Below are 12,202 nucleotides of genomic sequence, written 5' to 3' on the forward strand. Positions count from 1 at the left end.
CTATTCAACCTCCCAGGATAGACCAGGAATCTGAGAAAGCCATCGGCTGTGGGTGTTGGTTTCTTTAGGCCCTTTAACTACAGGTCGTTTTTTGGATAAACCCAGTTCACGACCGACTAATTCTGGGTCATCTTCATTTTCCTCTTCGTAATTCATGCAAACTTGTGATGTCATCATTTTTTCTTTCATACGAAGTCTGAAATCAGATTAATAAAAACAGTTATATCCAATATAAAATTAAAGTTCGTTGAACGCTATACATTGAAACTACACTGTTGTTTAACCTCTAACCCTAGGTGTAATTGGAAATATTATAGTTAAACTACCTTTATCAATAACATTGAACATTATTTTTCCTCTATTCCAGCCCATAATTAATAATAAAGCATAATTTGTAAGTATAACAAATTATGAAATATATTATTCTGCAAAACGATGCAGCAATGAATTCAAATAGCACAAATTACTAATACTTGGGTTTTATTATGGTAATAGTCTCAATGTGGTATAGACTTTCTGATCGTTAATAACGTTCAGGCACAATTGAGATGTTCATTCAGGTTGAAGAGACATCGCATACACGTTCTGTAAACGTTCGGCTGGTGGAATGAGTTTCCGTGTTGGATTAAGCCGAGTACCTAGCAAATCCCCAAGGATTATCTTATTATTCTGGAAACTGTAATGGATGTATTTAAAGCGAAGATCCTTCAGATAACTAGTAACAAGAGGAAAGGTGATTTAGTCATACAATTGATTTGCATGATTGGGAAATAGACCAAAGACCACTCGAATAATATAACTTTCAATCTTAATTCAATGTAAAAGGCCAAAGAAGCAGACAGCCATCCTTGTGTTTCCATCTGTAACGCAAGGATGGTCAAAAGTCCTGTTAGTGTAGAGAAGAAGAAGTAGATTCAATCCCAAGTAAGTTATTGTTAACTTTCTTCGTTTGGCTTGGATATGAAGAGTCAAAAGGTAAAGCTTCTGAGTAAAGTGTTTATCACAGACTATTTTTAAATTTTTTCATTGTAGTAGGGCAAGCAACCGGAAACGCAGGTCATCAACATACTGGAAAAGATGTACAGGAAGATGACGTCGAGTCTGCAGGCTGGAATAAGTATATTTGTAAATAACAAAGCAGACGATCTTATAAACGGTGTTTCAGTTGTCCTGTACCCACCACAGTAGACCCATATTTATATAAGTACTTTAATAATAACCAGCATTACTGCTACTAATATATTATTCTAGCTTAATCAGTAGAAAAGTTGTTTAAATAATATTTGTTTTTCATCACCAAAATTATGAACTTCGCGAAAGAACAGAACGTAAAACCAAATCTGTAAGATTCACCGAAGAGGGGTGGAAATCTTCGAAGTCGATTTAAGTCAGAAACAAGTGGCAAATTAAAAGATTAGGCTTCACGTTTCGCACTGACATTCATAATTGAGGTGGTGAGAGGGAAAATATATATTAATCATTTTTCCGCTGAATAAGTCAAGAGAATACGTTACTTGCATTAATATATATTCTTCCATTCTCTACATAAATGTGGATTCACTGTGGTGAGTAGACACGACTCTTACTATAAGACATTTTACTTACAGACCACTATTAGAGAGGCCTACTCGTACTTCTCAATTTGCGTTTTTTAGAGTTACTCATCAAGGATCACTCGAAATAGGTTTAACAAATGACAAAAGAGGAATAGAATAATAAGCTATGTTCCTCGTTTATTTCGTGTTGAAAATCGTAATTTTAAAAATAAAAGAAAAATTGCGTACAATATTTTTTTTTTTTGGTGTGGGAGGGAAGGCTAATTAAGCAAAATGCTTTCTTACGACAAACAGAAATCATTGTTGCTTGATTATTACATACAGACTGACCACTTTGTTAAGAACACTCTTAATATTCTAATATCGGGTTACACTAGCTTTTGTCAATATACTCATGTGGTATAGACTTTATGATATATAATAATGTTTTGGTACAATTTAGATGTTATTTACTTTTCGTATGGCACCAAGCCCTACCACAAGAATGTTCCGTGCACTTTGTCATCAAATCCAGCTGTCGGGACAATAGATACAAGATTGAAATCCTTAATATAGTCTTATCCTAATTTTGCTATACTGTCAATGCAGAAATGGACAAAACATGACTCACCAAATGTTTCCATTCATTCACTGTAAACACTTTACACTCTTAGCAACACTGAAACTGTGCTTGATTTTTAACATTGTCACTGGTAATAGATCGTGATCACAGTGTTTTAAACAGCTGGTCAAAGAAGCAGGTATTTTATAACAACGCTTCAGCTAGTTGAATACCTAATTTTACTATCATGTCCCCCTTAAAAGTTGGAAATGTCCTTGCTCTTACCTGTTATCTTTCATGCTTACTAGAATATAATTACACGTATGCACTTAAAGAGCTCAAGGAATCACTTGATACATTATATGATCAACTTATTTTGCATCTAAAACTAAATAGGATACTTTACAAACGTCCTAATAAAGTCCTAACAAATATACTAAATAATTAATAATGTAAGAACAGTTTACATGACCAGGGGTAAACATTATGAATTATCATATTATTGGATAAATAGAGCAAGTGATTTTCTTCAGCGCTTAATTTCTTTAGAATAAATTACTAGACTTGTTACCTTGTTCGCCTGCGAAGCTCACTGTCTATAAAGTTATCGGTTGCTGCTGTTTGCCAGTAGTTCAAAGGGCCTGCACCGACATCAACGTAGATTGGTCCAGGAAACCGTTGGTTAATAGGTGGTAATTTCAAAGGCTCTCTATCGGAATTTGAAATTGTTTCCATTGACTTGGATGCAAGCTATTAAAATAATAAGCATAAAATATAAATCCCACTAAAGTAATAAAAATAACGAAAGATGTGTTTTCTTCAATGAGAAATAATTTAAATTTTCATATATATATATATTATATTATATTATATTATTAATCTACCTATCTAAATCAGAAAAATCCGCATGTTTGTCTGTTTGTCCGTTATCTAACTATTCCTAGGTCGCTTGGCCAATCTTAACCAAACATTGTGGGATAATGGTTTGGTACAAGAGGCATGTTAGTGGAGAGCTTGTAACCTTCTCCACCCACTATTGTTCTTATTGAGCATTTATTACCTTTGACGTAAGTTAACGTTAACTACATTAATAGATGGCGCCACGTCCTTACACCAAAAACAAAACTATTAAATGTTCTATGAGATAACAAATACACACAGTGTGGGTGGAGGGCAACAAACGTCTTATATATCTTAAAGACTCTGTGAAGGAATGCAATGAAAAAATATGGCCGCTACTATTGTAATACTACATAAACTCATCTAGAGTTTCTACTCTAACAGCCTTCATAAGGCTGATATGAAGAGTCATTTCTTGAGTTATACCCATGACCTTTCAATTTCGGCCTGTAACACACTTCTACGGCCAATGACCGTCAATTAATCAATAACGCGAAACAGTGTGGACGGACATTAAGTGCTGGGTGTTGAAAGCGAGTAACAGAAAGCACCCATGCCGCCATTACTTTGGTCGCTACGTCTTCCTATATAGTCACCCTGACCATCGCACAGTGGATACTGTAATAATACGTTATAAATAAATTGTGTGAAAGTTAGGATCTCTGTGTTATTTATCATAGCATCCACCGGACAAAGGACGGGTACTTCAGCTTGTAATAATATAAAAAAAATACAATAATGTTCCCATAATCTTCTTAACCCTAGAAATGCCGTTGGGATCCGTATCTCATAGGCTTTTTAAACACATTTTTCTAAGTTATCTATGAATCAAAATGCTTGTGTATCCGTGACTTTGCTAGTTACAGGGTTTCTAATAACATTTAAGTCACTCACAAACATTTAAATAAAGATATAATTACTCAATATGCAAACTTCACCGGAAAAAACAATATCAACACAGTCACTCATTTGAGGGTTAAGGTTTTGTTATATTTACAAAATATTATACAGTAACTGATGAGCTATAAGAAATAGAATACCTAATTCAACAAATCATGTATTAATACCCTTATATTTCTGTTTAATGCAAAGTGTGTATCTAAACCAGACAGAAGTGTATTTTAATGGAATACAAGACGTTTATGCCGTTTCTTTGCCTTTTCCCTTCCCTATGCTTATATTGCTTGAGAATGACGGCTTAAAAGATATATTTCCTTAATTTGTTAAAATAAATGTTTGCACATATAATATTTTATAAAACATGTTACAAACAAAAAATACTTTTAATGACAATGTGCTCATACCATTTGTTCTTTATGGTTCTCTGGGAGAGCATGAGGCTGGTGTTCTTCGTTAAGGCCAGAATCGACTGATAAATAGCGCTAAAACAAGGCATTTATTTAATTAATCTTTTCAAAATAACAATACCGACATTATTCAAGTATCTGTTTTCAAGTATTTTAGTTTTTCTGAATTCGTCATTTTTCAAAGCACAATATATATATATACATATTATATATACATTATTTTAGACAAAGCAAGAAAAAGAAACTTAATGACAACAGGTTTATGTAGAGACAGACTGAAATGTATTTCTATCGACTGGTTTGCTATTTTCTGAAATATGTTTATTTATGTGTTACGTGATTTGGTTTGGAAGAATACAATCAAAAAAAGAATACAATTTAATTTTCAAGTTCAATTATATCGTTCACTTCGTATATATATATATATATACATAAACTTTAGCATCCTACAGCTGAAACGTTGTGAAGCTGAAAATAACTAAAAGCACTATTGGGTAATTTGAATAAGTGTTCAATAAACGCATGAAAATTATTAATTCAGAGATAGTATATCTGGGTAATGCGCTTGAATAAAACTAGGTATATCAAATTTCTACAAGAATACAAATAAGTTAAATCAAACTGATGTTTGTTTCTGTAAATAATCACAGTCTATTAAACTAGAGGTTTAAAAGACTTAACCATATTATTGTTACAACCATGAATTTCCGGCATCTTAACTCTAAAATCTTTAACTTTATAATATATCAATACAATCACAGATCACCTAATTTCAGTTAAATAGTACATAAAGATTATTATTATAATACATTTATTAATTCATTTTTCATCAAAAGATAAAACCATGTGGTATTAGTAAAAACTGTAGGTAGTCGAATGAGTAATAGAAAATAAATCATTATAATCAAATAATTCTTTTAATTTTATAATTCACTACATTCATAATGACAAAGGTGCTTCTACTCTCTAAAAAATTCTGAGTTTTTTTTTTTCTAGAATATGAAACGGTGTAATCCTTTTAGGAACTGTAACTTAAACTCTTGGTAAGGTGTTGAACCCTTGTAAGTCTCACTTTTTTGTTAAAAGAGTCAACATAATTTTGGAAACTCTGCTTTCTTGCCTGACGACTGGTAGGGTCGTCAAGATAACTCTGCTGCTCTATTGGCTGTAATTCCATCATCCACCGCTTGTGAACATTTTCTATTTGCTGTTTTCTAACATCCAAATCACAGCTGTAGTTTTCTGGAATTGGCTGTGCATTCAAAAAATTGTATAAATTATAGTTGCAATCAAAATGTGGCAACTGAGACAAGAGTCAAATATTCTAAACTGTGCGGAATAAACGATAAACTATTTGTTTAGCAGAACCAATACATTTACACGCATCACAATGAAAATAAACCAGACATGTAATAAATATAACTTTAAACCACCTACTGAACATAACAGGGTCCGTTCAGTGACATGAATATGACTAACTTTTTCCGATTGCATGTTATAAATTCATCCTTATCACCCAGAAACAATTAAATCACCAAGCTTAAATGCTCAAACCTTACCATGTTTCAACCCTTATTAACCATTTGCCCCGATTGCCCAACAATGAATGAAATAAAAGCTGTATAAAATTTCAAACATATATAATTTACGGCCCCCCAGTGGCACAGTGGTATGTCTGCGGACTTACAACGCTAGAAACCGGGTTTCGATACCCGTGGTGGGCAGAGCACAGATAGCCCTTGTGTAGCTTTGTGCATAATTAAAAACAAAAAAAACTATAATTTACGTTTAAAAACATAATAGAAACTTTACTTACGCGTAATTTTTAACTTAGCCCTTTTTTCATTTATCTTATCTATCTTATGTTTACAACTAATGATTCTCTAATTGTATTCATTACCAATAATGTATCATTATGTTATTTGCAACAGCAACAATCTGTTTCAAGCAGTATAGCAAAATCTGATTGTTATTTATAATATATCAATATTCAAAAACTTTCTCCGCCAATCGTCTAATATTAATTTTCATGCTAGTAATTAAACATAAACATTACACTACCTGTAAGTCACGTTCCTCCTCAAAGGCTTGGTCTACAGGAGGAAAGGAATCTATAAAGGAGCTTTCCTGAAATAATTAAATTACGAAATTACTCTTAAACTTAGTAAATTTCATCTTTATTTAAGGAGGAAGAGCCACAAATTTTACATCATTAGTACTTCTTCCTTTTTCTAGGGTAACCTCGCTTAAGTCTATGCTGAAACGTATTGATTTCAACAAGCTAGTTTTTACAGTAATTTGTTTTTATAACATGCTATCTTCAAACGTGTTTAAAACCTCCATTTATTTGTAGGGTTATTTTTTTTTCTATCGTATAACATGCCCTTTCCCCAGTGGCACAGCGGTATGTCTGCGGACTTACAACGCTAGAAACTGGGTTTCGATACTCGTGGTGGGCAGAGCACAGATAGCCCATTGTGTAGCTTCGTGCTTAATTCCAAACAAACAAACGTATAACATCCTACGTTTTTTTATATTTTTTCATTTCTAAAAGTGTTTTGTCTGTTTCGGATGCTCGTGCAACGCTAAACAAGGTTATAAGCGTTAATCGTCCCTACTTTTGAACTGATAGATATTGGAAAGAAAGCATCTAGTCAACAGCACCCACCGCCAACTCTTCAGCTAACCTAATCAAATAGTGTATTTTACCGTCACTCATATAACACAAAGTGTGAGGAGACTGATTTGTTGCCCTTTTTTTACGACAATGGAACGCGAGCCATCGATTCTCCCATCCACAGTTCGACTCGTTAATCCTGACCACGTTCGACCCTACTTTGAAAAGTAGTTTTTCTGTAATAAAACTCCTATAATATTAATTTTTCAGAACTATAATAAAAAAAGATATACTTTCGATACAGCATAGTATTTATCGTTCCGTCAACTTTATTAAGTTGCAATTTAAAAAGTAGTAACAATATTATGTTTTTCAACGCGAAGCAAGAATAATGCAGCAAAGGTAACTTGTTCCACAAATAGGCTTGACACATGGCGTGGTGATTATGTGGCGCTTGAGTCGGAAACTGCGAGTCACTGAATCGTAACTCGTCGCCTGCTCTTTTAGCAGTGGCGTTGGTAAAGAGTTGGCTGTGTTGATTAATTGCTTACCCTCTAGTCACTTGCAAATTAGGGACAGATAGCCCTCGAATAGCTTTGTGAAAAATTCAATAAAACAAACCAACAAATAATATAATAAAAACTTACGTACCGATCAAAACGTGTTTTGTTCAGACCTATAATTCAATATATAGTGTTGATCAATCGTAGTATAACACAAGAATGAATATGCGACTAGCGCTATACAAGAAAGTAGAAGATACTTAGTTTAATAGCAAGTTAAGTGCCACACCTCAATGTAGCAATGAATTATTTATACACTTATAAACATACATTAATTATTTTGTTACCAGATCGTTTTACATTAATGCTAAGCCTTCACTGAAATTGAACATGGTTGGTCATAATAATATACTGGTAATTACAGCTGTGGACAAAAAAATTATTGCATCACCCAATGTTTTCACACTTTTCCCGGTTCCTGTGATTTTTTATGATATTGTGCCTTCTATTAGTGTTATAACTAATGTAAAATAGTTATGGACATTGTGTGGTATAAGCTGGCTCATATTTCAGTCATCCAAACACTTGTATGCATCTTTATTAACAAAACAACTATGAAATGCGTATTAAAGCAGATGATCAGCAAATACATGGCAAATACGAACACATTTTTTGAGCAAGAAAGTATATATATATATATATGAAGATAACGCCACTAATGTAATTGATAAAAAATGGTCACAAGGTCAGTTGTTTGTTTTGATATTTGGTTGTGACTTCTCTGTCCTAATAACTGCTTGATATCGCCTTGGCATAAAGTGCACAAGAATGTAGGCGGAGGCGAGTTCATGATGCCACACGCGAACGGAATTCCCGCATTTCCAAGGTGTTTCTTCGTTTCTTCTCTTGCACTTTGTTACACATTACCTTCCAGCAGAATTCAATAGCCAGTGTGGTGTCTTGATCCTCTCCTTTCGAAGATAGTCCGAAGATAAAACCTAAGATGTATTTTCAATACATGTAGAGTGAAATCTCCTCTTTATTTCATGTATACTGCATATAATGCATGAATATTACCAATCTTTTCAGCCCTGTGGCATGGAGTAGAGTCATCCTGGATTGTGCACTGGTCAGATATATTAAAGTGATCCCGAATTGTTAACTTTAACCCATATACTTGTCGGCATTAACAGTGCATTTCACAAAATGTAGGCGTCCCACAACCTGGCCAGAGATGAATCCGTATATCACCTGACCCTGCGGATGTTTCACAGTTACATTCAAACACGCTGAATGAAACTCTTTTTCCACATCGATGTCATACAAAGTGCTTCCTATAAGACCCGTGTAGGTTGAATTTTGATTCGTCTTAGAGGATCACTTTGCTCCACATTACTTTAGTCCAGTCAGCATGCTTTTTGACCCAATTAAACCTCATCTTCTTTATCTTGTTGTGAGAAGGAGTTTCTTTTTTGGCCGTCTTGCTGGAGGACCAGCTTATCACAGGCGAAATGAGACAGTGCCCACAGTGTAAGTGACCCCTGAATCTTTCCTGCCATGCTCTTGTGAGATCTGTGGACGGCAGACAGTCAACAATTTGGCCGGCTCATGCGTCTTAGAGCAGCTGCTGTGAAAACATTCTTCCTACCCTTCCCTTTCCGCCCCTCTACCCAGACAGTCTCTTTAAATCTATGCACAGTAGACTGCTTGAATTTAAATTTTCTATCGAAAGCAATGACTATTTTTTGTTGTTGTTTTTGTGGAGCTAACTCGCAACCCTTGGCCATGGTACATCACACGGTGTTGTAGCAGGTAGGCTTCTAAACTGACTCTCAGTCAGAACCGCTAATGCAATACTCAGACAGCCTCTAATGCTGCTGATGTGATATTACACACTACTGCATCATCCATAAAACACATTTGCGCCTACATGCATTGGAGCCTCAAAACAGACGATGATTCCGAAGAAAGGTGTGAAAAAATCGGGTATTATGGTATTAAAATATCAAAAGTGCTCTTAAGTCCAAAAACAACATTCACTGAAACGATACACTAAACAAATTCATTTACTATTTTGCATCGAAAGAGTTTTCAGTTACTAGCGTCCGCGAGTCTTCCACGAACTATATTTTTCTGGAATTTCATAATGGATAACATTTCGGCCTATGTACTGAGATATATGGTATTAAATATTCCGAGTAATGTACAAAGTGTGAATAAAAGGCGCAATGAAAAAAGACAATTAATAATGGTAAAATGGCACCACTAAAAATCCAAGGTAAGACAAAATGTTTACTCTACCAAAAAATACACAAACATGATTTATTTTATGCTCTTTTTTTCTCTGCCTCTCATAAAGGCTTCATTGTTAAGTCTAGATGGCTTTTGTTGTTGCTTTATTTTTTAAACACGATGCTGCAAAAGAACAACAAAGCCACCAGAGATATTGCACAATCTTCTGTGAAAATTATATGTCCCAATACAAAAACTTTCAATTAGGAAGAAAATCAGCATTTTACGTTTACGTCTTAAATTTGGGTTTCTGTTTAAATATTCCATTGGCCTATAAACATTTGAGTTTATAATAATTATATTTTGTTATGTTGATATATTGTCCCAAGCTAATATTTTCTAACTTACCTGCAGTGCTTTAAACTTTTTTTCGTCTAGTAAATGCTTCCACTTTGTAAGAACCTTTTTCTCTAACGGGAAAGAAGTAGGAAATGCGAACTCCATGATTCTTAGTGTTTGATTTATGATAAACCAAAATTTTGTGCTCTTTCAGAATAAGTTCGGATATGTAAAAATTGTTTCGTTATTTTAAAATTTTGTCGTTATGCACAATTTTCGGAAATAGCTTTTAACTTATAAATTTACACAGAATTCATTGTCTGCCCAGCGATAACATTGTGCTGAAATTAAATAGTTTACGACTTGATGCAGTCTAGAAGGACTTTAGGATGAAGTACGAGTTGGGTGGCGTTAGCGTTTAGAAATTTTAATTCCGGTTTCGGAACACGTGCGTTACCTAGGCAACTTGAACCTCAACAAATCGCTTCAATGCATAAAGAGGTTCGTGATGAACCGAAATGTAACAATGTAATTATATGAAAAATTATACATTCCATTCACGTTGGAAGTTACGAGTTTTAATGTAGGACATACGTTATTATTTTAATGAAATTAATAAAAATATTACGTTGTACTTACTGAAATAATCTAATAAATATTTTTCTGTAGACGTTCATTTGAGTTTTATCAAAAAACACAAACATTCATTTATTTGAATAACCTGTTACATTTTGACTTACAAATGTGGTTGCCATGATCTTTCATGCAACCAAATAATGTACAGTTATAGTTAAAAAAAAAAAGAAAAAACTTTCTGACCATTTATTATTTGTTAATTTGTTGGATACAAAAATAACTATATGGGGCATAACTTTTTACTTCATTCTTTTTGGTAAGAATGCGAATCACTAACATTTTATCATGCAAGGTTTATCAGTTAAAGGTATTTTGTCTTAGAAATATTTTGTGAAAATCTGGTATAAAAAAGTCTGATCATTTCACAGACACCTCGGGATCGTATGGCTGCGTGAAAGATCGTCATCTATTATGAAAAATGTAAGTAGATAGCCTACAAATGAAATAAAATTGGGAAAATTAAACACTATAAGAATGGGGGGGGGCACTATAAGAATTACACTACTACCCCACGATTGCTTAGACAATAGAAACCCACGAGTTGTCGGTACGTCCTGTTGACTAGCTCCCTTCAAAATTAGGAACTGCTATGTGCATGTAGGCTTCATTTAGCGTGTAGTTTTGCCTAAGTTTCTGAAACAAACTATTTGTTAGAAATTGAAAATAATTTAGTTGCGCTTATTGTTAATAGATAGGAGAAAGTTAGGTATGACGTCCCCATTCGGGAAAACAGCTACCCCCTCACCAACCACCCGTTCTTCCCTGTATGTCATCTGTTATGACGTCCTGCCATCTAGAGTGAATTGTACGTAACTATTGTTTACATTACTCGGTGCATAACTACATGGGTTTATAGGCGCGAATGTGAATGATCAAAGAGCGACTTCATGTATTTATTTTTTTATTTGTTTGGTTTTGAATAACTATAATCTAAAGCGGGCACATTAATTTTTTTATGTTTACAAAGTAGATATTTCATATAATTTGACTTTGTTGATTTCAAACAATGAGGAATTATAGACAGATGAATTTGCTTCTTTTGTTTGTATTTAAGCACAAAGCCACACAATAGGCTATCTGTGCTCTGCCCACTGCGGGTATCGAAACCAGGTTTTTAGCGTTGTAAGTCCGCAAACATACTGCTATGTCACAGAAGAAATATAGTTCAACCTCATTGATTTTCTTGCGATTGCCCTACGATGAATGGCTGAATGTTCACGTTTTTTTTGCGTCATTGTTTTAAATAATGGACAATTTACGCATGACACACGGCCTTCCCGATTCCTGTTAAGATCATTTAAATTATGTTTTACATAATGTAAATACAGTTGCTAAATGCAACATTTATTTTAACTTACAGCTGTTATGAATTAGATGGGAGCCATTTTACTTCATCTGGAGGTTGTTTTATCCAACCTTATAACTAAAACTCTCCAACCACAAAAAGTGCGCTTTTTCAGTTTCTTAAAAAAAAAAAGTTCTATGCTCAGTCTTTGTCTTAGGAATAAATGGCATTTATAATAGGGCCCGGCATGGCCAGGTGGATAAGACGCTCGACTCACAATCTGAGG

At 34.1% G+C, this 12,202-nt stretch overlaps 1 protein-coding gene across 1 annotated transcript; it reads right to left on the reverse strand.

Annotated features, from left to right (window-relative positions):
- Window positions 1-10,160, reverse strand: LOC111088099. Its single transcript, XM_022397062.1, has 6 exons — window positions 10,065-10,160; window positions 6,366-6,431; window positions 5,377-5,556; window positions 4,302-4,379; window positions 2,669-2,847; window positions 1-196 (listed from the first exon to the last, which is right to left on the reverse strand). Exons 1-6 carry the CDS (start codon window positions 10,158-10,160, stop codon window positions 1-3), a joined length of 795 nt encoding a protein of 264 aa, XP_022252770.1.
- Window positions 10,161-12,202: the final 2,042 nt, after the last annotated feature.

This window comes from Limulus polyphemus, unplaced genomic scaffold, assembly GCF_000517525.1.
Source record: "Limulus polyphemus unplaced genomic scaffold, Limulus_polyphemus-2.1.2 Scaffold3119, whole genome shotgun sequence".
Taxonomy (NCBI): Eukaryota; Metazoa; Arthropoda; class Merostomata; order Xiphosura; family Limulidae; genus Limulus; species Limulus polyphemus.

What these genes read in the sequence shown, in the direction of transcription:
- LOC111088099 (XM_022397062.1), bottom strand. Translation starts at nt 10,160, where the DNA reads ATGGAGTTCGCATTTCCTACTTCTTTCCCGTTAGAGAAAAAGGTTCTT. An exon ending in AGAACCATAAAGAACAAATG is followed by an intron (nt 2,848 to 4,301) that starts GTATGAGCACAT and finishes TTATTTTAATAG; the next exon opens with CTTGCATCCAAGTCAATGGA. An exon ending in GAGCTTCGCAGGCGAACAAG is followed by an intron (nt 197 to 2,668) that starts GTAACAAGTCTA and finishes ATCTGATTTCAG; the next exon opens with ACTTCGTATGAAAGAAAAAA.